Source organism: Streptopelia decaocto (assembly GCF_964273445.1).
Source record: "Streptopelia decaocto genome assembly, chromosome: 5".
NCBI classification, from domain to species: domain Eukaryota; kingdom Metazoa; phylum Chordata; class Aves; order Columbiformes; family Columbidae; genus Streptopelia; species Streptopelia decaocto.
In genome coordinates this window covers 36,044,502-36,070,836 of record NC_138659.1, presented here as the reverse complement: position 1 = coordinate 36,070,836, position 26,335 = coordinate 36,044,502, and the positions used below count along the sequence as shown (strand labels likewise).

The 26,335-nt window shown below is 45.3% G+C and overlaps 1 protein-coding gene across 1 annotated transcript; it reads left to right on the top strand.

The window, feature by feature from the left end:
* Nucleotides 1-19,309, top strand: A1CF (APOBEC1 complementation factor; the record flags this gene model as incomplete). The annotated part of the gene is given in 11 exon segments (XM_082053842.1): nt 1-99; nt 1,983-2,117; nt 2,307-2,437; nt 3,832-4,072; nt 6,859-7,018; nt 10,652-10,749; nt 11,611-11,881; nt 13,217-13,425; nt 15,588-15,724; nt 16,457-16,590; nt 19,158-19,309. Coding segments are annotated over 11 exon segments (1,767 nt in total).
* Between the last annotated feature and the right edge of the window lie 7,026 nt (nt 19,310-26,335).

Genomic DNA, 26,335 nt, shown 5'->3' with positions numbered 1-26,335 from the left:
ATGGAATCAAATCACAAATCCGGGGATGGATTGACCGGCACACAGAAAGAAGCCACCCTCCGCGCATTAATTCAGCGAACGGGATATAATTTGATCCAGGTAGGAGCTCACGGTCACGTCCTTTCTCGTGCGGTGTCTGGCTTCGTCCCGCAGCGACGCGCTGTGTCGGGGGCTTGAGCAGCGGATCTGTAAGCACGAAGCACTCCTTGCTCCTTCTCTCCTCTCTCTTTTTCTCTGACATATGTGCTGCACACAGCTATGTGTGACAGATGCTGCCTTTTCCGAGGTGGGATTTTATTCCTCCAGGAATTCTTTGCATGATGCCAAATTATGGTAAGGGTGGAAAAACCAGTTTGAGTGCTGGTGAATGTTGGGGAAGTTTGAGTTTGCTGTCTTCACAGCCATGGCTGCAGCAGAAGCGTAGCAAAGAGAACCCATTAAGCTAATTCCAGAAGCGCGTAGGTCCACCCTTGGCAATGGAATGTCCAGCGTGTCACCACCAGAACCGCCATTTGTGTAGATCTTGCACAAGTGCATGTGAGGCAGGTGACTCACCTGCCCAAACACCGAAGGTTTGTTCTCAGTTTGGTCTTCAAAGGTCTCCAAGTGCAAAGACTCCCCTGGTCAGGGCAGGTGGAATCTGGGCATGCTGTTCAAAAGCCATCTGAAGAGAGTCAGCATGACAAAAACAAGCTGATTTTTCAAAAGCGTTGGGCATCAACCTTGCATCCTGGAAGAAGTGACTGAAAACGGTGAATTTTGGGCAGGTGGCTGCCTTGAACTTTGCCTCGCTTTGTGTAGCACTAGAGGGCATAACAGCCCAAACCAAAAAAGTGAGACTCCTGGGGGAAAAAGCACTTTCCTGTATTGCTTAATCCCATGTGTGCCCCAGAACCAGGCCAGCAGTTGGGTTAGTCACCCTTAAGGAGGTTTTCTGCTGTACCTGACTGTACCTGTAACTTCTCTATATCTTATATTTACTGTGGCTTTCTTTATCCTGGTCTTCAGTTGTTCATACTGTCACATTCCTTAACTGGTCATTCCTAAAGCACAGATTCCAACCCCCTCCCCTGCACAGATCTGCTCCCCTGATGGGTCCCTCTGAAATCTCCAGCAGATTTAAAGGCCTTCACTTCTGCTGGATGTAGGAAGGGGTGGGTGTTGGGGTCCATCACCAGGCCCAGGTCCTCACCACACCTTGTACCAGGCATTGCTACCTCTTCACTAAGCTCAACTATTGGCACAAATGTCTTTTTTCAGGTGCGTTGAGCAACTCCAGCATCACCTACTGGCAACAATGCCTTGGGCTCCCTGCCTGGCCCCTTTAACTCTCTCCACGTGTCTCTCCAAATTTCTGCCTTAATCCCCAGTTTTCCCCCTGAGGTCCAAATGCCTTCCGCTTTTATCAAGTCCTTCTGCTTTCAGACATGACCCTTCTGGTATCTTCGATCTGTACTGGGAGTTCTCCATCAATTACTAAAACAAGATGCAATATTGTTGCTAATAAATGAAGAGTTATGACAAGTTATGAATTTCGCAAGTGTTATATTACACAGTCCACAACTAACACACATGGAAATCCACCTCCCATAGCCAAAAAGACCTACGTTTCCAATTTGACTATGTCCATCTCTTGGACAGCTGAAGTAGTGGTTGAGTTGCAGAGCACACGCTGACACACGTTCCTCAGCAAATCTAGCAAATCTAGCAAATCTAGCCACAAACGAGATGATTCTCCAGTACATCACCAGCCTACTGACAGGGGTATTGAAGCCTTTCAGTAGATATGGCAGAGGGGCGGCCAACGAACACAGTTATCTCTGCTGAGACTGTTAAGAGTTGCTCCTTGCACGAAGGAGGGCACCTGCCTCCAGCCCAACTGCTAACAGAGCATGTCTAAAGCGTGATTCCCTGGGAAGGCATTGTTACAGCCACATTTTAAACCTACAGCTCAACCATCCTTTTATTTTCCTCCATGGCAGGAAAATGGGCAGAGGAAATACGGAGGCCCACCACCCGGCTGGGACGGCCCTCCGCCAGAGAGGGGCTGCGAGATCTTCATTGGCAAGCTGCCCCGAGACCTCTTTGAAGATGAACTTATACCACTGTGTGAAAAAGTAAGACTTTATGGCGGGTAGTTATCTTGCAGAGGTTACTGATGATCAAAGCTGCATTTCAAGGCTGAACTGGAGATGATTTGGCCATTGACTTGGTGGAGCTCTGGTGTGATGTAGTCAAGGAAGCAGCTGGTCTTGTTTGAACACCTCCCACCTCTCTATCAGAATGACTTTTCTTTCTATTTGCAGATTGGCAAAATCTATGAAATGAGAATGATGATGGACTTTAATGGCAACAATAGGGGCTACGCCTTTGTGACCTTCTCGAATAAACAGGAGGCAAAGAATGCAATAAAACAACTCAATAATTATGAAATTAGGTAAGCATGCCGAACACCTCCACATCAACTTTAAATCATATATATTAGTCTATTTTATACATGCAATGTATTTTTCTTTACAGCCCAGAGCAAAGTTATTTAGATACCTAAGACTTAAGAGTCATTGCTTTACACTGTAGTACAAATGCAGTACATAGGACTCATCAGAGCCAACAATATTTTGCACAGAATTTCTTCCTTACAAAAAATATCTACCAGAACACTGGAAAAAATATTTTGCTTTGTATCAAATTAACTTTTGCCTAACTGTTGCTGTTTGCTTCATGTTCCCCTCTGGGCTGTGTTTGGTTGAGCTATTCCTATCCGCAGTCTCTCTCATACTGCAGATATGTTCTGGGAGACAGAGTGATTACACAAAAAATGGTGAAATAGGATGGAAAACAGTGGGCAAAACAGTGACATTTCCTAATAGATAGGAACAGAAAAAGCCTTCATGTTTGTAACTAAAAACTGGGAACAAAACACCCGGAAATCAACAACATATGGGCCCACCAACGTGTTTTGTTTTTATTTCAACCGCACTTAATGTTTTTTTTTTCCAGTTCAAATTGGTATGAGTAGATGTCTTTGCTTAGAAGAATCTAGAGATAAATTATTCTAGAGATGTTGTGGTTTTAATTAAAAAATCAAAAAAAAGGGTTGTGAATTGCTTTACTAGCAACCTTAAGGACAAGCAGGTCACAAGGCACAAGAGGAGGGCTTGGAAACGCAATTTGTATCAGAGGCTGGAATGTCTCAGACGTCAGACTTCACCCACCTCCACGTCCTCTACTTAGTTCCCTTGTTCCAAAGACTCTTCTAAAGAGGTTTTTAACTTCTCAAGACCTGCCAGAGTTGCTTGGACCACAAGAGTTGAGCAAAGTGTGTGTAAGGAGATTTTTACTTTGGGGTTTGCACAGCACTTGGTATCAGTGAGCCTCCAAATGTTGTCTCCCCATGACAAGGGATTTTCTGCTCCTAAAACCTCAGCTGTGTTGGCCAACAAGCTCCAAGTCACTGATGGACAGAGTGAACCCTGACTTGCACTGGTGGCAACACAGAAGTCCCTGATGGCAGCAAACATTTTTGCAAATAGCAAAAAGGAGAATCCCAGGAAGTAAAAACAAAATTTGGCTTTGGTTTCTCCATTATCTCAAATCCTTCATTTCAACTGCGCTGCCTTACTTTGATGTCAAATTTAGTAGCAGCCTTCCCATTAGATCTTGCATTGAGCAAGACCACCTGAATGTCCCAAGCACCATATGCTGCAGGAGCGGGAGGCCTTGTGCTTGACCTTATGTTTTGGGACAAGAGGAGGGCTTTATTTTAAGTTTTACCTCTCTTTGAGAATCGATCCTGACCCCTGACAAACCAGCAATGTTGTTCATACACAGGAACGGGCGTCTCCTCGGGGTCTGTGCCAGCGTGGACAACTGCCGCCTCTTTGTTGGAGGCATCCCCAAAACGAAGAAGAGGGAGGAAATCTTAGCAGAGATGAAGAAAGTCACAGACGGAGTTGTGGATGTCATTGTCTACCCTAGCGCAGCTGATAAAACCAAAAACCGCGGTTTTGCTTTTGTGGAATACGAAAGCCATCGGGCAGCAGCAATGGCCAGGAGAAAATTGCTCCCAGGTTAGTACAGATGGTGAGCGGGGTAGGGATGGCTTCATCTCAGGGGTCACCTAGGTACGTGCTGTGGTGAGACCGAGGTCTCCAGAGGACCCATGTACTCCTCTTGGCTGGATTACATGTAAAATATAACCTCATTTATGGTCTCTCAGAGAGCATCACTCAGGAAAGCATCCAAGAACATATACAGCCTTGACAATGGGGGTTCTGGAAAATGGATATTTTCTGTGTGGGAAGAAAACTTCAAACAAGGAATCGCTTTAGGATTTAAACAAGATAAAAAAGAAGTTTGTGTATTCGAAGACCAGAGAGAAGTTTGGCAGGTGTTAGATGAAGGAGTCACTTAATGTCAAGTGCATTTGTAGTGATTTCACCAATTTTCTCATGCTATCTTATGATCAGTATCTCCCACACTGCTTTGTTGAAACCAGCTCACTGCTGGTGAAAGAATCCAATAAACCTTTTGTTTTGAGACTTGCTCATAAACCACCAGCTTTCTTTCACTCTTTCTGTGTGACAGCCTGTAAAACACCACGAGTCATTTAAATCCTTCTTTCTTATTGTAAATAAAAGAGCATGATTTTGAGCACTGAGTATGCTTGGCTGTTGTGGGATATCCCACAGCGACTATTTTTCCTTTTATTGTGCAATTTCTGCATCAGTTTAACATCCCCCTAGTTGCAGGAGTACATTCCTTCGGTCTGTGCTTCAGCACAACTTCTTTTCTTGGTTTCTATGTTGAGAATGAAGGAAGGAGCAGGAAAAGGCAGAGCTGCTGATGGCAGCCGTGAGGGAGCAGAGCACTCAAAATCCTGAACAAAGACAGATGGGGACGAGCTTGTAGCCCCAAAGAGACATGTGCAGTGTGATTTCCAATTTAGGGACATCTCAGTAAATGCTTTGGGGAATTTCAAAGGCCTGAGCAGGAGCCAGAGTCTTCTGATGTTGCAGACATACGGGAGAAACTTGAAAAAAGTTTCAAGCCAGAACGCAATGTGCCTCCAGCTGATGCATTGGATGAATGTGCAATGGAATATCATTATCAAGACGCTTCCTTTACTCTGAACCTCGCTGCGCTTCGAGGGAGCTTTGTAGAAGAGACAGATATGCTAAAAAAGGAAGATGCTTTTTATGAAAACTTCGTCCTGTCTCCTGGTTAAACAAAAGGATAGAGAATGACTTGGTTTTAGCAAGAAGGGTTGGCACTAAGCTACAAGTCAGCCAGGTCATTATTTCCACTATTGATCAGAAAATGGCAATTCAGAAAGGGGCGCATGGCCTTTCGTTTCGCTGGCTGCCATCTCTCTACTCCTGGCTGGTCACAGCCCCGGTCGGCCTGGGCAGTGCTGAAAGCTGAACATCAGCCCAACTTCGCTATACAAATCCTGGCTCATTTACGAGCCTTCCTAACAGGGAGCAGCCCCTGTCTGGTTTGTTCCTTGATTGTCATTTTTTTAATAGAAAAACAAGTCCCCAAATTCTACCCTTGCCCTCTAATTTTTCTCTATTTTGGAGCTTCCATTCTGTCTTAGATGGGTTGTCCAAGCGGAGGTGCAAGATAGGATGCATTTTTTTAGCTCTCTCCAAAAAGGTTTTGCAGGATTTCCCTCTATTGGCATAGGCATCCCCAGTTTTTTTCCAGGTTTCAATATAATTAAAGCCTCAGAGGACCTAGTCTTCATGTCATAAAGACCAGAGAGAAAGAAAAAGCACAGAAAACCCCACTTACTCTTAGAGGAACATTTGTAGAAGAGGCAGACATTTTATTTCATTATTTGGGAGGAATATCTAGCACCATGCTGCTAAGACAGAAGGTGGTCCCTACTGTCCATCCAAAGAACTAGCTGCTGGGCTGATCAAAATCACCAGAGAAAAAGTGGGCCACAGGTAGAGCAGATGAAATTTGGGGCTCTGGACATCAGTGGGTGGCCAGATTTCAGCCACTCGTGAAGAGAAGAAAGAGGAAGATCTCCCTGCAAGATGTGCAGGAGGGGCAGGGAAGAAAAAGAGAAGGAAAGAGGTATCACTGCCGTCCAGAGGAGACGGGAGGTGAAGAAAACCATCACTGCGTAGAGGTCCCTCTGCCCTACCTGGTGTCCTGCAGCTCATCGCTGTGATGCCCACAGCTTCGAGACAAGCCCATGATAACATGGCAACGACATCGTTTTAACTACCTCTTTATTTGCCCTTTTTCTTCCCCGTCCCTCAGCAGCTCAATCCAGTGTACACAGAGCCCATGGGCTTCTCCTTCACAACCACACCCTGTTTTAAGCCTCGTTACTTTTTTGTGTCCTTCCTCTCTACTACTTCTGCTGAAGCTTCACCCAATGGGGACCATACAACTTGAAACTCTTGCACGCAGTCATCCTTGCTTTTACTGTTTCGTTTCATCCATCTGGGACTTCTACATCCCTTTCCTATTATCTAGGGAATGAAACTTTTGCAGCCAAGAGGGATTTTTATAAGTTCATTAAAATATTTCCCTTTAGAAAGCACTCCAGGGAACACAGACCTTTGTGAATCATGCCATATTTTCACTTCTTTAATTCTGGATGCCACGTCTCTGTAGGTATTTAGGGTATTAACAGGAGCATGCTGAAAGTATGACCATCTGCTTTTGGAAATGAGTTAACGAGACAGCCGTGCTTTGAGGTAGAAAGGCTTATTTTGGCCTCATTTGTAGAATGTGCCTATTCTGCTGTTCACACTGTATGTGAAATTGTCTCTGAGCAGAAGCGAGAGAAATCAAAGCTTGTCTGATACTGACTATGCCGATCCCTTTAAAGGAAGGATCCAGTTGTGGGGACACCCCATCGCTGTTGACTGGGCAGAGCCAGAAGTGGAGGTGGACGAAGACACCATGTCATCAGTAAAAATCCTCTATGTGAGGAACCTCATGCTCTCGACCACTGAAGAGACCATCGAAAAGGAGTTCAACAACATCAAACCAGGTAGGGAATGTGCTAGCTCCTAAATAAGTACTGCTGCTGCAAATGGAAACATTTCTCCATTCATAAAATGCCAAAAGAAGAGGCAAAAATCACTGTTTTTCCACTGTAAAATGTCCGTGTGTGATGCCACAAAAATTGTCATTAAGCTAAAGGTTCCCACCCGACATGCACACCATCTCACCCCATTAAGGGATGCTTAATTTCCAGCTAGTAACACTACTAACCTTTTTAGGATGGTTGGCAGCTGGTGGAGATCCAAAATGCTGTATGGGGATGCCTGTGTCGTAAAGACGATTTTGAATCATTTCGACCTTCTTTGAAAAGAGGGAGTTGGTGAAACAGCTGGGGGATTTCAGCATTCTTCTCCTATGGCAAGGGATGATGAGAGAAATAGGGTGATGTAATACAAATACCTTTTATCGAATCCATCTAAATTCTGAATTCTATCATTTAAAAGAAAAAACCCACATTCTTCTGTAAATTTGTGAGTAATCAGTGCTTATCTTTGAACACAGAATATAATAGTATTCCTTTGTGGTGTGTATTACATACACTTAGGGTGACATTTTTCAAAAACCAAGTGGGCTTATTTGGAACAAAAATCCTGCTGGCTTTGAAAGGAGATTTTACTGCTGTGTTGTTCCAGTTTTAGGAAATTCCACCCAAAAACAACAAAGCAAAAATAACCCATTTCTGCAGCAGTCCAAGCCACAGAGTCCATTAGGCTTCAGTAACTTCTGGTTGGCAATGTGAAATCGCCTTTCATCTCATTCCTATTAACTTCCTTCTATTAATTTTTTAAAATGTACAACAGAGCTTCATTTTTCCTTCACTAACTTTTCACTTCTGCTCTACACTTTTTTTGTTGTACCAGGCTGCAATGCAAAGGTCTTTATGAGGTTTCTTTGTGAGTCATTTCTGTCCTTTTAATTTTTCTGGCTAATACTTTTAGCCACCATCAAGCTGTTAGAGACCCCATTTTACCTCCGAGTTAAATACGTATCACCCCACTCTCTTAAATATTTCCTCCTTTATTGACCCTGTTTTGCTCCTGGACTTTGAACTTCCCACACTCCCAGAAACACGTTTGTGCCCATTTAACACTTTGGGAACCCTCATCTGCTTCACTCCTAAGACAAGTTTTCTAGTACAACAACAGAAGATCTTTTTACTTCAGATGCTGTTTTATTTTTTTAATGCACATCAGAGCACCAGAGCCTGAGCTTTAGGGAGAGCAAATGCATTTAATTTATGGTCGTATTACAATCAAAACAGTCAGCAAGGGTCTGAAATGATTCACTTCCCCTCCTTGGTTATCTGCCGTGTTTCAGTACCGCTTGCCCGAAGTGATCATCTGATCCAGGGCATTAGGCAGCTGTTGAAACAATAACAAGTCATCCAATAAAAGATGATCCTAACCAAAGGAGTTATGATCCAGAAGTCCCCGTGATGGGGCAATCACCGCATCGCTATGGGCCCTGTAGGCACTACCAGGAACGCTGCTTATGCGTCTCAAGTTGTAACACAGCACGAGCATCACTCCTTAAACCTCTGCCAAACTCCTTGCTGGATGATTTCTGCAGAGATCTGCATCACTTGTCCCCCTGAAAAGCCCTGCCCTTGCTACCTAGAGATTTTGGCAAAACATCCTCATCCCCGGCCAAGTTTCCAGCAGGATGGTCGCGCTCTCCAAATGTAACACAGGGGACAATATTCCTCCCATAACACCGCACATGGAGATGACCCGAGGGTGGGTACCACGTTGCTTTGCCCCAGCAGAGGCAGGAGCAGGGAAGAGGGAGAATTTTGGCTCAAGCAAGGATCAGTAATACAGAGTGTTCTCAAGGAGTCAGAAGGGGGATTTTCAAAACACAGAGAGTTCATTAAAGCCTTGACTTGTAAACAAGGCATCAGCATATAACTCCCATAACTTCAGGCTTAGAAAATCATCCTCCAGTCCCAGAAGGACACGAATTGCTACTTACTGTTCCGGTGTCATTTTGAAGACGTGCAGGCTGCTCAGGTTATAGACTGGGACAGGCTCCATTTAGCTCCTTGGAGGTCCTAATGATTCCCCCTGAACTCCAAAGAAATACATTTTCTCCTGCAGTTATTTAAGTAAGTGTTTTTCTTGTGGCAGTATGACATTTCCCTGTGTACCTGTTCAGCTTTAAAGGGTAAGAAGCCAACAGAAGAGTTGTTCAGCATCCCTCAGCAATATTTCCAAAGGATATCTCCGGGGGTGTTACAGTCTCGGTGGCTGGGCTGGCTGATGATGTGCTTCCAAACCCACAGGTGTGGGGGAGATGAACAATTAGAGAATAATAGGTAGATATCTAAAGCTTGTGACTGCGGGCAATAGGACCAGTGTGGTTATTTTGGAGATGAACTCATTAGTGCTGGGTACCTTGGTGCTAACTAGTTCCCAGCAGCTGAGCAGCTTACAAGGATAAGCTGTGGAGTATCGACATAGAAGAGAAGAACAAGAAGCCACTTACATTTGAATTCTCATCGGTAATCACAGAGCTGTAGAAAGATTCCAGCTGGTGGCACCAGAGTGGGGGTCTCCAGCCCAACCCTGCTCCCAGCATGGCCAATGCCACAGCTACAGCAGGCTCAGTGGGACCATGTCCAGGTGAAACGGGGCACCCCTGGGGATGGGGATCCCCTGCTACCTGGGGGCCCATCCCAGGGATGTCTCAATCGCATGGGAAAGGCTGTTTCTTAGGGCCAGACCTGCTGTCCTGTTGGTCCCAGCCCGTGTCCATGCTTGGGGCTGCTCTGTCCCAGCCAGGACTCAGTGTTTGTTATTGCTGAACATCCTGAGCTGATGGTTAAGAGAAGAGCCTCCTTGTTTCACAGCAGAAGGAACAGCTTCCCTGAATCACAGAGTGCATCACAGAGTGGTTGGGGTTGAAGGGACCTCTGGAGATCACCCAGTCCAACCCCCCTGCTCACGCAGGGTCACAGAGCAGATCACACAGGGTCACGTCCAGGGGGTTTGAATGTCTCAGAGAAGGAGCCTCCACACCCACTCTGGGCAGCCTGGGCCAGGATCTGACACCTCACAGCAAACAAGTTTCTCCTCATATTCAGATGGACCCTCCTGTGTTTCAGTCTGTGCCCGTTGCCCCTCATCCTGTCATTGGGCACCACTGAACAGAGTCTGGTCCATCCAATTGACAGCCACCCTGAGATATTTATGCCTCTGAGTAGCATGTACAATGCACGTACGAAACTGTGGCGACCACATGGTGACATTACCTATAGCTCACCAAATCCTGGGCTGTTGGATGTTCTGCTCGGCTCGTGGTCTCAGTGGTCTGTAACAGAAGGGAGACACAAGACCAAAGGTCGTGTCCAAAAGAGAGTTTTGGACAGATAAAAAAACCACTCAAGTGTAGTGGTAAACCTCCTGGTGTCTGACATCAAGTTTTTCTTGAAATACTACAGGCTTTATATTTATTTTCTCATGGCATATACATCCTAAGAGGTAAAAAGACACCGTCTTCCAGCTCTTCTACACTTGGTCAGCTTTTCCTTTCCAAAGGCTGACCCAACACAGTTGCTCTTTCAGATCTGTATTTTCCAATTAATACCCATTTCCAACCAATATTCCAATGTTTTCTGCAGGTGCGGTAGAGAGAGTAAAGAAAATTAGAGACTATGCTTTTGTGCACTTTAATAAAAGAGAAGATGCAGTTGAAGCTATGAAAGCCTTGAATGGAAAGGTAAAGTTGTGTAAATGCTAATTTGTGGGGCTTATACGCAGTACGTTTCATGCAGCTGAAACAAAGCTGCCTGCTTTACTAGCTACAAAAACATCCTGAAGATGTTGGCCCTATTTTCTCTTCAGAGGCTGCTTTCATAATCCTGAATTAGTTTTTCAGCAACCCTGATGTACACAAACTGTTGGCTTCTTGCTCCCCGCATTCATGCTAAAAGTTTGCCCAGCTCAGATTGTAGTTCACCCCTCAGGAAAAGAAACATAGCAAAGCCAAAATGAGGGGTTATGGGTTCCCTTGGCTCACACTCACATCCTTGTTTCACATTTGCCAACAAAAATGCTCGCAGGGCAGCCTGTGAACGGCAAACCGGGACAAACAAGGTCGACCCCAAACATCTGCTCCAAATTCAGATGCGGATTTGCAAGGAGGTTGCTGTATTTAGTCCTTCTTGCATTGCATGTAATTCACAGCGCTGTAATGCAAGATCTGTTCCCAAAGCAGTGTTAACCCTGCTCCTATTTTTAGTGCTACTGCTGTTCTCCATAGGAGCACGTATAATCCCCCTGACATGCTACTTCGCAGGGAAGTGAAGCCTTTTGAAGGCTTCACAGCTCTGCTAATTCAGTTAAGGAGCCTTTCCTGGCAGGGCTCAGGGTTGGGTGTTCTCAACATGAGTTTTCACCCAACTTGTGCTTTCTTCCACCCATGGGATTTGGGCTTTTTTGGGGTAGTTTTCACTATCTTCCCATCCCATTAGCAAACCATGTGTGGAAACTGCCTCCCTGGGCAGCATAATCTCTCTGAACTTTGGAGACTTATGCTTGTGCTTCTCTCGTGCTCTCTCCCCACCACCCTGGTGTGAAGGTGCTGGATGGGTCCCCCATCGAGGTGACGTTAGCCAAACCTGTTGACAAAGACAGCTACGTCAGATACACCCGGGGCACAGGCGGCAGAGGTACCATGCTGCAAGGAGAATACACCTATGCCTTCGGACACGTGTATGACCCCGCTGCCGCCTACCTGGGCGCCCCAGTTTTCTACGCACCCCAAGCCTACGCGGCCATCCCCAACCTCCACTTCCCCGCCACCAAGGGCCTCAGCAACAGGAGCATCATCCGTCCCCCGTCCATCCGAGGTAACTCCCATCACACCAATACTCAACGCTAGCAGAATAACTCCCTGTGGGCTTGGGTGGCTGCTCCCCGACTTGTGTTGGGGGCATTGGTTTTGCCCTGGATGCTCAACCCCTTTCAAAGAGTGATGGAAAAGACAGTTTTAGGCTCTGTCCTTCCCAAAGGTGTAATGATCTTCCAGCAGAATAAGAAGAGCATGAAAAAAATAACAATATTTTTGGTTGGACTCAATGATCTTAAGGGTCTCTTCCAACCAAAATGATTCTATGATGTTCCCAAGCTTGAAACAGCTTCCAGATTGCCCTACGTCCAGCATAAATACACCAGGAATCTTCCTGGTTTTGTGCCAGCAGGAAAGACCAAACGAAACAATTTTCCTTTGGCGCAAACCCCCTCAATCAGGCACCGGCACAGCTCTCCGCAGTGTTTCCTCTTTGTTTTGAAGGCCACAGGGAAACTTTTACCAGTCCTGGTGTTTTCTGATCAAAAGCCACAGCATTTCCAAGGGAGATCCCACTGCCCCGACGCAGGGCAGGAACTAGCACTGAAATCAAGAAAGCCATTAATTGTGTGTTCTGAGAGATGGACTTTTTTTTGCTGGGATCATTAATCTAATAATAACCAGTCTGTGAAAAACAGAGTATTTCTGAAAGCTGCCTTCAATCCTGGGTGACCACCCCTGTGATCAAATCAAACCCCCATGCTCAGGTACTCCTTATTAATTATCTTTGCCAGCATTGTTTGGGAAGTGCAGAAATGAGCTTGGGGGCTCACGATACCTGTGGCCAGGTCCCGTGGCAGGCTGGAACCCTGTGTGGCACCCCAGTGGGGCTGGTAAGGACCATGCCGGCCAATTTCGCCCCCTTCCCAAGGAAAGGTACAGGAATTTCCCTTTCTGTCACCCATATTTTTGCCCACACAGGTGAGACTAGTTCCCATGAAGGTGGCATTAGAAGTGCAGATGTGGTAACTCACCAGCCCTCTCTTGCTTTGCAATCTCTCCAAACTCCCAAGTAGGGTTTTCTGAACAAAAATGGAAGAGTAATGGGAACAATTTCTTCCCCAAAGGGCTGTGGGGCATTGGAACAGGCTGCCCAGGGCAGTGCTGGAGTCACCATCCCTGGAGGGTTGGACAGACAGACATGAGGTTCTCAAGGACATGGGGCAGTGCCAGGGTGGGTTATGGTTGGACTCGATGACCCTGAGGGTCTCTTCCAAACAAAACGATTCTATGAAACCCAAACCCAGTGAGTGGGGCTAACTTTTTCATTTCAGCGAGAATCAGGGTCATTTTTTCCGGTGATTTGATTCAGTTTAATGCCTTCTTACATTCCTAGAAATTTACATGAATGTACCTGTAGGGGCTGCGGGAGTTAGAGGACTGGGAGGTCGCGGCTACCTGGCGTACACGGGCCTGGGGCGCGGATACCAGCTCAAAGGAGAAAAGAGGGGAGAGGATAAACTCTACGACCTCTTGCCAGGGATGGAGCTCACGCCCATGAACCATGTCACGCTAAAGCCCCAAGGGATCAAACTCGCTCCTCAGGTACGTGTGCAAAAAGAGAGATTCCATATCCCAACCAGAGGTTGTCTTTGCCCAAAAATGCTTTTGGGAAAGCAGCCTCCTGCTTGAATCTGAACTGGGAACTGATAACTAAATTCATTCTTGCATCTCAAAAGGCATTAAAAGAAAATAAAATATCACTAGTTGCACCTTGTAGTACCCACCTGTTGCACCGGAGAATGGCATTCACTCTCCCTTAGAGGAGTTTTCATAAACTCCCGTGGGTGTAAGATGAAATCCAGCTATGGCTGTCGCTCCATGAAAGCACTGAGAGTAAAGAATTCTCACCCAAAATGGGTTTGATAAACAGGATGCATCACTTGGGGCTTCACCAAGGGATGAACCTATAATAGATAAATAATATATATTTTAAAATCATTTACGGGGAAAGAAGTGTTGACTGCCTGCACAACCCAGTCCAACTCTGTTTGCTCAAGGAGGCTTTTGATGTGGTTGTGCGTGCGGGGCTGGGAGCCAGATGGACGGCTGAGCAGAACAAACCCAGAACAAACTTCCCGCATTTCTGAGGCTCCGGCTCTTACAGCAACTCTTTTCCCTTACATCATCCAAAGCAATGTGAGAAACTTACTTCACCCTGAATTTGGAAGCACAGCTTTGCCTATTAACACTTGAATTGCCTCAGCAGCCCGTTTGCCAAAGCTTATGAAAACATCCTTTTCTCCACCAGAAAACTGGAAAGAGGGTATTTCCCTTTATTCCCTTTATTTTTTTATCAGCATGTAAGAGGACTGAAATATCCTGAGTGGTGCTGCTCTGCCTTAGGGCAGGGGAAATTGATTTTTTCCTCTTCCCATGCATGCCAAACCCCCACTGCAGGTATTTCAAACAGTGCAGTAACAGCGCTGGGCACTTGCAACACTAATTTTTTGAGGCAAGTTCTCCCAGCAGCTGAGCTCCCTAATCCCCCCCACTGCTGCTATTTCACAACAGCAGGTCTTAAACATGCTACAGCTTGCTTCATGGCAGCCTCGTTAATGGGGCAGCCTCATTAATACCTGTCGACTTGGTCAGCCTCTCCCATCCGCTGCACTGAGACCATTTCTACAACGTCTTTGAATGATGGATCCTGTTCCCACTGCCTGTCTGGGATGCTCAATGTTAATAAGTGAATCTGCATTATTGAGGATTTAAATCTTGATGCAACATTATAAAACCGACATCCATATAAAGGCGTTAGGACAGCAGGGAACAAATGTTGCCATAGCCAAGAAATTTAACGAACTAGTTTGTTTACACTACAAACTGCTAAACTTCAGTTGGAGCTATGATTACAAAATTAAAAGTGGCACTATTTATATTTTACTTTTTGATTTTAACTAAAATTAAGAGTAATTTTTAAATAAGGTGGGCCACAAAAAGACGTGGGTTGGAGGTACCAACGTGGTGAACCCAAGACCAACATTGGTTGAATGTTGGGTCTGGTGGAGTTACTTGAAACAAATAACCGGTCCCAGCACTGCTCAGAAGAAGGTGCAGGGACATCACGCCGTGTTCAAACCCATTTGGGGACAGTACGTACCCATGGGTTAAAATAAAGAAATACAAAGCCAAAGCAAGAGCGTTTCCAGACAGCGATTCCCAATTATCATGGAATAACTGTGCTAAAGCTGGGGGCAACGTGGTTCAGCATTTCTCTTTCAAACTAGAAGCAGAAATTGCCTATTGAAGCCTGTATAATTAATTGGATGGAAGCACAGACTATCTGGACCCTTCATGCACTGTAACCCACTAAGCCAGGAGGCAACAGAGCATTGAAGATGAATGCAACCCGAGTGCCTTAGCACTGTTAAATAAAAGTGCATAGATAGAGATTCTGAGGAGAACTCAAAGAAAACATTGATAACAGAATAAAAGAGCTAATCACCAAAGGCACAGAGATGTCCAATTTAACAGGGTAATAATTAACTGCGGGAATTAAACAGGCTTCTAAAGTATTAAACATTTAGATGAATCTTATGCTTCAAGGTGAATGTAGCACCCTGTCTGCCATTTATTTTGGGGTTTTTTTGTTTTGTTTTCTTGCTGAGCCTTGTGGAACTTGCCTCAGCGCCCCAGGAAGCCGAGTGAAAAGGCGACTACGCAGCAATTAACCCGAGTAAAGAAATCTCTGTTTTCCCTTCTAGATCTTAGAAGAAATCTGCCAGAAAAACAACTGGGGACAGCCAGTTTACCAGCTCCACTCTGCAGTGGGCCAAGACCAAAGACAGCTCTTCCTGTACAAAGTCACCATCCCTGCCCTCGCCAGCCAGAACCCCAACATGTACGTCACTGGTTGAGTTGTTTTGGACTTTAGGATTATTATTTTTCTTTAATAGCATTTTATTTAGCATCTCCTTTCAAAATACAATTGCGCAGCTCCCTATTTCCTTTTCTTCATTTGTGTTGTTTGGTTTTGTTTTTAATATATTATGGAGAATAACATCCACCAACTAAACCAGACTGATAGTGATGTCTGCCACGCTTCCCATGCTTGATGCTCTCTCTGGTGGTGCAAAGATTAAAAAAAGCCAAAAATAATTGGGCAAAAGGGTGCTTTTTAGTACAAAAATAAAGCACACGACAGCTCTTGTGGGAAAAATAAAGCAGCTTGAAGGAACATGCTGATAATGAGGCTCCAAATGTTGCTGAACTAAAACATTGCTTGCTGTGCATTTTAAAGAAAAACCCGATAGGCTTTCTTTTGGACTGAAAATGCACAATATGCCCTGAAAGGATGTTGTGTCCAAAATGAGACTCAGGGCCAATCATCTCAGTGAAGAAACTATGAAGGCAGTTCTTTCGCTAGTACTGGTATAATAATGTTTATAATAATATATATAATTGCATAATTAATAATAATTAATAATAACATAATAGTGTTAATAATCATCACAGTAAAATAATATTTCCATTTGATGTGTGGGGTGATGCCATCTATGAGTGGATCAAAACATCCTGCGGGAAGGTCCTAGAGAAAAAATAGAACCAGGCTAACATTTTGCTATGCTCGCAGACATCCCTTCACACCACCCAAGCTCAGCGCCTACATCGATGAAGCCAAAACCTACGCAGCAGAATACACCCTGCAGACGCTGGGGATTCCCACCGAGGGAGCCGAGGTGCCTCCTGCAGCACCAGCTTTTCCAGGTATGGGAACATCTGTGCAGCAAAGATCTGCTGGAACGTTATCTTTCCTGCTGCTTCCTTGTGGATGTCAAGAATCAACCTGGTTTTGGCCAGGGAGGACAGACCTGGTTGTCCTCCCCAACAAACAACAGGATTCTGGACTGGGTGGGGTTGAAGGGACCTCTGGAGATCCTCCAGATCATCCAGTCCAACCCACCTGCTAACACAGGGTCACAGAGCAGATCACACAGGGTCACGTCCAGGGGGTTTGAATGTCTCAGAGAAGGAGCCTCCACACCCGCTCTGGGCAGCCTGGGCCAGGCTCTGGCACCTCCCAGCAAAGAAGTTTCTCCTCATATTCAGATGGACCCTCCTGTGTTTCAGTCTGTGCCCGTTGCCCCTCACTCTGTCATTGGGCACCACTGAACAGAGTCTGGTCCATCCCCTTGACACCCACCCTGGAGATATTGATTACATTGATCAGATGCTTCTCAGCTTCTCTTCTCCAGCTGAACAGCCCCAGCTCTCTCAGTCTCTCCTCATCAGAAAGATGCTCCAGACCCCTCAGCATCTTTGTGGCTCTTGGTTGACTCCCCTGAGTAGTTAGTTCCTTGTCCTTCTTAAACCAGTTTAAGAAGGGGAACCTTTACCTTGACTCATGTTACTTATAAGTATGACATCGATATTGCCTATATAGTAATTTACATCAGGACTACCCAAATCATGGTGTATGTACCATAGAGCTGCTCAGGCTGGAGACACCAGGATGGCTGGTCTCTGCTACCACACTGGTCCCAACAGGGTCAATGCCACAAGTACAGCAAGTTGCTTGGGGTGAGTTGGGGCAATGTCCAAGGATGGGGATCCCTCATTGTTTGGAGACCTCTCCCAGGTACTCACCTCTCCTCCGCTCCTTCCAGTTTGCAGATGCTTCCCTTCTACTGGGAGCCCCAGATAGGATGCAGGAGCCAGAACTGGTGTCCCGGTGTCACATCTGGGATGAGTCCCCTCCCTGGACCTGCTGGCTGTGGTCCGGCCAATTCCACCCATGATGGAGTAGATCTTCATCACTGCCAAGATGCATGGTTGATTGATTCACAGTCCATCTGTGCTCTCCCGGCACCCCCAGCTCCTTTTGAACCAACAAGAAATGACACAACCGTGAACGTTAGGATCTGATCCCAGCACTCACACCCCCACTGGAAGGTGTTTTTTTTTCCATTTTGATGATTTGTAATCAACAGCAACTGCACAAAACAGCTTCGGAAAAGATGGAAAACAAAGGGCTGGGAGCAGGAATCCAGCTCCAGGCATCACATTTACTGTGCTCGCCAGCACGATGGTTATTCTGATGTAGCGGTAGCAACGCATGCCAAACTGCACATGAGGAACGCATTAGTCAGTACTACTCAGTTGTTTGGAGTATGTCAAGGATGGATTTAGAAAAAATACAGAAATCCATTCAGCTTCCTGCCACAGGAGTCCACAAAAGCCACAGAAAAAATCAATTTGTCTGGGTTTGCGCAGGCTTCCGCAGCATGGAAACCAAATGGGCTCTTTATTGAATCCGGTCTCCACTTACTGCTTAATCATAATCTCTCCATTTTCTCTCATCCACCCTTAATTATTTGTCTTGGAAACTCAACAAACTGACATACATTAAAGTTTCGGCTTGCAACACACACTAGGCCTCGATCCGTGCTTGCTAAAGCCCAGCCCAGGCCATGCCCAGGTAGCAGCTCGTTTCTCTTAGGAGGGTGGCAGATAAGTTGTAAATCACAGATTTCTCAATTCCAAGCTGAAATGTTGCACATCGCTTTGCTAACACGAAGAAGACTCATTGAGCCAATGGGTGCCCCAGCTGCTCTTCCCAAATATGAGCTTTGTCTTAATTCTTGATTCTTTCACAACAAAACATTGTGGTCTGGTCGCCAAGCTCCTCTACCCTGCTTTCAGACAAGCCAGCCCCAAACAATGTTTGTTTTCCCAGTGATTCATTTTAAATCAGCAAAGCTAACATTTTCCCATGGAAAAATGTGAAGTGTTGAAACCACATTTTCCATTAGAAACCGGTCGGGAAAAAAGAATCCGGTGTACTAAATATTTTCTCCTCAATATTGCATAGAGGGTGTTTCCATCCTATCTAATGTAGCTATCCTGAATTGCATGTATTTTGACCGTGAAGGATATCAGAGTCATATTTCCTCCATGAAACCTGCCCAGGTTTCCCTGATATTATTCCATTTTCTTGCTTTCCTCATGTCTTGTGTGGGAGGACGTGTACAGAGCACCATTAACACCCTCTTAGCTCAGAAACAACCGAAGCCTAAGGAAAAAACATTCAATAGCGAGGGGCATTTTTCAAGGAGCTCATTAGGTGAGAAAATGCATTAATTTTCCAGCTTTTTTTATTACCTTCAACATGGAGAAAAAACATACCAGAAATGACCTATTTAATGTAATTAGATTATTCCCATTAACAAACTCTTCGCTCATTACATCATTCCAATCGCCAGCAAAGTCTTCCCATCAAAACCCTATGGTGAGTTTTGGATGTTTTTCATTAATCTGTGTTTTTCCTCCTGCAGGATACACCATTGCAAATGCAGCCGGCACCGTCGCAGCCACTCAGCTCAAACAAGCGGTGACGATGGGACAAGATTTAGCGACATACGCAGCCTACGAAGCCTACCCTGCCTTTGCCATCGCGGCACGCAGCGATGGCTATGGAGCATTCTAATCCTATCTTTAATTAAGTGCCCTAAATTAAGCACAGGCAGGAAAAACAAATCTCAGTCTGGTAATTCTTACACCCTCATGATTTTAAGGTAACCTGTCGCCTAAAGGTAGATTTTAGTTGGAGTTTCATTCTTGTAGTTCTTTAGTTTCATAACAGAATATTAGGAGGCAAGGAGAAATTTAAAAAGAAATCATTCAAATTCAGATTATCAGACTAGAGAGCAAAATCTCAGCCCAGACAATGAGTGGTTCTCAGGTGTGTGTGTATATATACATACATATATATATATATTTATACACACCATTGTGTGTATGTTTACAAGCAAGAACCTGTGCTGACAACAGTTGGTGCCATGGACATGGTGACACGGGACCAGGGAAGGATGGGCTGTCTCCAGCAAGCCCCTCCGTGCATCAAAAACTCTCTCTTCACCCCAGAATCTCCCAACCCAGGCAGAGCAGCAGGTAGAATGAAAGGCTGTGGAGATCTCCATGCAGAGACCTCCCGTTTGCCTCTGAGCATCCCATGCCACCAGCACTGCTCTGCAGGGATGTGTTCAGGCATCTCAAGCATCTCTTCAATTCATTCTGGCACAGCCAAGGGAAAAAAGACATTTATCATAAACAAGTTGTCCAGCCTTACAGGCTATTTTGCACACTCTTGAATGGTAATTTGATTTTTAAAGCAGAAGGCAAGCATTCAGCATAGTTTTCCCTCTTTCTTTGCTGCTTCCCAGCCATACCTACCAGTCACAAAACAGCAAATAATGGCGTATTTTTTCCACCTCCCATCAAATGGCACATTCAGTGAAACACAGGAAAACTTTCAGGACTATTAAAGCTGAGGACCAGAAAAGTGTTATTCGTTAGGGCCAACTCTCTACTTAATCAGAGCACAAGAGCTCACAGCCATGGCCCACTAATAACAGGCACCTCCACAGCAGTAAGATTATGTGTAAGGAACCTTTCTGATGGGATGGAACGAGCCCTGCCTGGCTACCAACGCTGCTTTACACATTAAAGGAAGGCTGCTGGCTGCTCTGCTTCTTGCAAAAATTGATTCAGTGGAAGAGGCAAAGGCGCCACTTGTTTTGGAGAGCACCGGTGTTGGTGTCATTTTGGACTCTTTGGGGATGTTGAGAGCATCCTTTAATTTACAGCAGGAAGGCATTATCTGTTTATTTTTGCCATTGGGTTGAGGCAGAAGTAAGAAAAGGTATAGGAGAAACCCAGTGTTAGGTAACTATAGCAGATGTTAATCCTGTATAATATATCCGATACAGAACTGCACACTAAGATAACTTGAATCTGCTCAGTCTGGGGCCATTAAAAAAAAAAAACCTTAGTGAAGGAGAATTTACAAGTGGGTTGATGATGCCCATGGATTCCAACAAATCTGTCCCCAAATTTTCCATCCAGTCTAGATGTTATAATGTGGCACTGTACAAGCCGTTTCAAGCGGAACTCTTTTCGAGTGTCCCCAAAGCTGTACAAAGCTGTGATAAGGTGTTGACTACCAGGAGCAAAGCGTTTTATATTCTCATGCTTTGGCTGACTCTATTTCACTAGGAACAGAACAAAACCACACAAGCTGCATAATTTACTGTCCTATTAGACCCTTTTCTATTTATGAAGTAGCTCGTTAGTGTGATCCTGAAGGTATTTCAAGCCCTCTGGTTGCTGTTCAGCACACTTGGCTTTGCAAAAAACAAACCTATTCACAGAGGGTGAAACAACCGAGAATGTTATGGGCATCGTGGCTTTATTTTCTCTCCTGTCTATGTCTTTTAAGTTGTGTTTAATTGCCAACGAGTACCGTATCCATGCAAGCCTCTCCCTAGTTTATTGTTGGCAGAAAGTGTTTCTCACTTTCCATGTTCAGTAACTTTATTCTGCTTTTTCAGCTATTTATATAAGTTCAGAAAGATGTCAAAGAAAAGGGTAAGAAGCAGTATTAAAAAGCGTGTGCATGAAGCACTTATTTTTGTACGCGTAGTACAATATTTGTATAGAGTTTTAACACTATGAAGTGTAGCGAGAAAAAAATCACACTGTCCATTTACTGGAGGACAATCATGTATGTTTAAATAGAATGAAGAGAAAATGGCATCTCAGTCATCCATTATAAGGAGGTTATAACTGGGATTAAATTCTGTGAAGCAAGTCTGTAGTTCTAGAGTAATCCAAGGACATTAACTGGACTTTGAAATATCATTAAAACTTTTTAAACTAACACACGTCTCAGTCATTTTATACCCCAAGTTTCACCCGAAAGGGTCATCCCATGCATGGTAAATAAGAGCACACTTTGCTCTGTAGGGATCGATTGGAGGTCAGACAGGCAAGGTCACAAGCTGCTCAGCAATGCCGAGAGTGTTTTCCATGTGCACTTTGGTGACACTTGGCATGCACACGCAGCAGAAAATCAGCAGTATTATACTTCTTTACTTTTCAGTAAAAAATCAAGGGGTTAGGGGCTTTTTTTTCCCAGCACTGCTTTGGCCGATATTTATTTATCAGGAATCATTTTTTCCTGACAGTGGCAATAAATTTCCTTAGCTGATCTCAACGGAGACATCTCAGGGGCGATACCAAGAGCAACACAGTAATGTGCAAAAATATGGGGCAGATGGGGCAATACATGATTTAGGGCTATGAGGGATTGGTCCCACCTCAGGAAGGACCTGTTGACGGGTCACCAAAAGATAAATCAGCTACAGCCCTGGTGGTTTGAATAAGATGAAGACCTGCTATTAACACTTGGAAGACCATCATGTTTAAATGACCAAGCAGCAGCAATTCCTGCTTCTATACCCAGTATAAGGGGTCCTGGTTTTGCACCTTTCCAGAGACATTCTGAGATGAAGAAACAGGGGGTAGATCTGGTACCAACAGCACGCAGCGCTCAGCCAAAGGCCTCCCTACCAAGCCAAAATAGCAGGCTCGCAAAGAGGTCAGCTGTATTCTGGGCTTCAGCAAGAACAGCGGCTCTGCCAGCTCTATTAGTTTCCCTCATTAGCTTTTCCTGATGTCCTGCTTTCGTTTTCTTTGCAATCAGGGCAATGGCAGAGTTCACTTTTGTGCTTTAGCATTTACTCTCTCAGAGAACTGAGATTCCCGCTCTGATGGGCAGCAGCTGGCTGATCAATTCTGGAGAGCAAGAATGGCTTTTCAAGAAATCTCAAACCACAACCCGACTTACAGAATATTATTTCCTATTTGTAAAGATGTGGGTCCTCAGTGGATAGCAAGACAAAACCAAAAACCATATCCATCCTTCACAAACAAATCTAAGACACATTTGAGCCATAAATGATGAGACCAATGGCCCAGAAAAATCAGCATACAGCCACACATTTGGCTGCTTGCAGGGTAGGAGGTACAAAAACTGTGTTTTTCTTCTCCTTTCCACCAGTCAGCCCTCTCCTGGAGGTCTCTGGAGCACAGGGCCTCTCATCTGAGGTGCAAAGTGAGAATAAAACATGCCCGAGTACCACACAACAACTCTGCCTTTGGAGCTGGGTAGACCCTGAAACTTCCCATGTAGAAGCCATCTCACATGTCCCATGGAAACCCCCTCTGGAAGCCTATGGGACAAGGTCTCCAGTGTCTTTCAAGAGCTGTTTTAGAGGTGAGCTTTCATGGTTCCCTCTTCCCACTAGCTCAGCTAAATCTCCCATAGACCATCTCATCTCCTCATCACATACCTTCCCGGATTTTCCCTTTTTGGGAAAACAAAACCAAACCAAACCTTTGAAGGGTGACATTCCAGTAAGGGACCGCAACTCACTGCTGTTAAGCTGCCTGGGGGTCAGCCCAGATCCTGTGCTGCTCATCCTACTCTCATGGGATGCTCATTACTTCAAGGGCTGGAAATTAATATGTTGCCCTCTGTTAAAACTGCAGTTCTCAGCAATTTTTCCGTCTTGTTGAGGGTCCCCTACCCACCAACCCTTCTTCCTCAGGCGGTGCTTAGGGTGGGCTGAAGATGTCCTACCACCTCAAACTCCTCTCCATGCTCACAAACTTCTCCTGGCCTGACTCCAGCTACCTGTGCATGCCCAGATTTGGGGACAGTTAAGGGAAACACGGGAAAAGTGACGTTCCTTATTCCCCAGACCCACCTTGTGCATACGCAGCCCCAGTTGTGAAGATGTTAAAAAGCAGACAGCCGCTGTCAGACCCGTAGACAGTCTGCACAGAAATATCCTCTGTGGGACACATGCAAACAGAACCAGGTAACCATGGGACCAGACTAATCCTAAAATCCTCCATCAGAGCCTGGAGAAAGCAAAGGGATCCTACCCTTTCCCCCCAGTGCCTCGGGTCAGATCCTAATTTAGCATCTCTTCTGCAGCTCCACATAAATTCAGAAGGGATAAGATGTGCAGGAGGAAAGTTGCGACACGGTCAAATTCTGCAAAGGAGCTCAGTGAGGAGGTTCAGTCTGAGGCACAAACAAATTTCTTAAGTTCATACTAGTTTTATTCACCTCCTGAGCATGTACGCAAGGCACAAATGGCTATACATTGAAGGAGAGCAGCTCGAGAGAGGGAAGAGCAACTGCGATGAGTAATGCTATATTTAACAACTGGCAAGGTGCCCACATTCCTGAAAATGTTCTAGGCTTTGGCTCTGCTGAGCGGCAAACTTGTTCTCCTGTAAAACAGCACTGGCACCTAGTGGCTGCAGAATTCAGACACCGCACCCCCAAACGGCTCCTTGGCGCCGTTTGCCAACAGCGCACACAGACACCACGCTATTAAAGAGCAAATAAAGCGAAGGATCTTTCTCCCACTGTGGTACTCGGAGCTGCTGAGTTTTCTAGGCACACAAAATCACGAAAAGCTAAAAAAAAAAACCTCAAAAAGCCTTCACCCACTGTTGACACATAAATCAATCTGTTATAAGGTGTTGCACAAGAGGACCGGCTCTGGGACACCGGTGGGGCTCTCCAAGTACCCTAATTCTGGCTCTCAACACCTCTCCTCCCATGAGAAACACCAGCTTCCTAAAAACTCTCTTTTGGAGTCGAGCGCTCGCGTTTTCAAGGGTAAATCTTACCCATGAGCACTTTAACTGCGTGATTCAATTTTACTTGCAGAAACAGAAACACGTTCAGCACAAGCACTACAACAAAAAAGTTCACAGTTGGTGTAATGCAATAATACAAACAAAATTATCTGAAACAATCAAATAAAATATCTCGGTGTTGCCTGAGAAAAAACAAACTACTATTTACTTTCCCCCCGCAATGTGTTTCTTTTAGGAAAACTGTGCACTCTTGTGTAATTTACACAGTGTAAGAAAAATGGCAAGTAAAGAGAGTTATTGTTATAATGGGATTCATTAGGCAGCACTGTTTTCAGACCAGAGCAGCTCCTATTTTCCATAAAAAAGATCTGACCCCATTTCAAGGGACTGCGATGTTTTCACCATGCACGGTCCTGCATGAAAACTGGAGCAAAGCAGGAAAAACATTGCAAGAAACTTTCTGGATCGTTTTGCCCCCTTGAGCATGGCCCAAGTCCATCCGATAGCACAGCAGGATGCTGGAGCAGCATCCTCTGCTGCTGCCCGTACCCTGCAGTCGCCACTGCTGCCATCAGAGCAATTTTGCCCATAGAATGGGGCAGTCGGGACGTCTGGGTAAGTTATTAGGGAAGGACATTAAGAGCATCTTCAGGGATTTGATTTCCATTGTTGTTCTTCCAAAGCTCTTTCCTGACTCAATATTGCGACTGCGTCAAGCTGCTCTGGATGGGGATCTCTGAGACTGATTGCAAGTGGTTTAAAATGAATAATTCATTCTCTCCTACTGATTTTAAAGAGAGGCAAAATTATCTGACTGACGGTTCTCTGAAGAATTAAAGAGGTTGCATACAAAATTAGTACACATTGTTGGAGCTTATTAAACATTTACAGTTGTTTAGCTGTGAGACACTACAAGAATCCTAAATACAGATCTGAAAGGTGTATTTTCTTCTCCCTGTGGGCCCCAGATCTACCACTTACAGAGGCTGGAAGAGACCTCAGGAAGGACCTGCCACCAACAACGGGTCAAGGTGATCATGGCTTTGTCCAGCCAGCTCCTGAAACCTCCAGAATATCCTCTACCCTCCCAGGGACTTTTCTGTGTTGAAAACCTTTCAGCCAAGAGATTTTGAGACTGTCCTTCTGCCCCTTTAATGGTATCTTGGCTTCGTGCTTTGATGGAACCCTCCATTGATCTTTCACATGGGTTGGAGGGGCACCACGAGCCCTTCTGGTGACCTACCTGTAGGCAATTCAGGCTTTGTCCTTCAGCTCCGGGCAGCTGTTCATCCAGCCAGAGCCTGCTCACCTTGTGCCCTTCCCCATGCTAAAACGAAGTGGGCTAAGGTCTCTTCAGACCTGCCTCACCCACAGCTTTAATTAATCAGTTCAATTCTTACTGATTTCCACCAGCGGTACCTGATTATAAACTGATTGTGTTGAAATCCAGCCCTGCTCTGGGTCACCTTTTCCTAGCAGCTGCAGGTTCTCCCTCACCAGCAGGTCCCTCCCAAAATCCCCAACCTGCATATGGCCTCTGGCGTAACCCTAGTGCCCTCCCATGACACCCTCCTATTCAACCTCTGGCACATGTAAGTGTCCTTATTTTTTCATCATTTTGATGCATCCCAAAGTGATATTTAGAGGGTAATTTGCCATCTGTTGCCCTTTGCTGTGGTTGGAGGGGTGGTCAGGAGCTTAACACAAGGACAGCAGTCTTTCTTGCCCAGCATTCTGCCTCTGGACCATGCCAGATGCACGATGTCTTCAGGTGATAAAATCAGAGCAAATACATGTAGTCCTTGCAGACACTTGGGACCCTCTAGCCCATCTGTAGTTTCTTGGGCCACTTGCAATCAATTAAGAGCTTTCAGAGGGCTTCTCTTCCAAAAACTTGCTCAGCATCCCCTTGAGACTACACAACCCCACACGCGGTGGGCAGCACTGAGCCCACCCAGCACACTGTTCAGTTCAAAAGTGACATTTGTGGAAG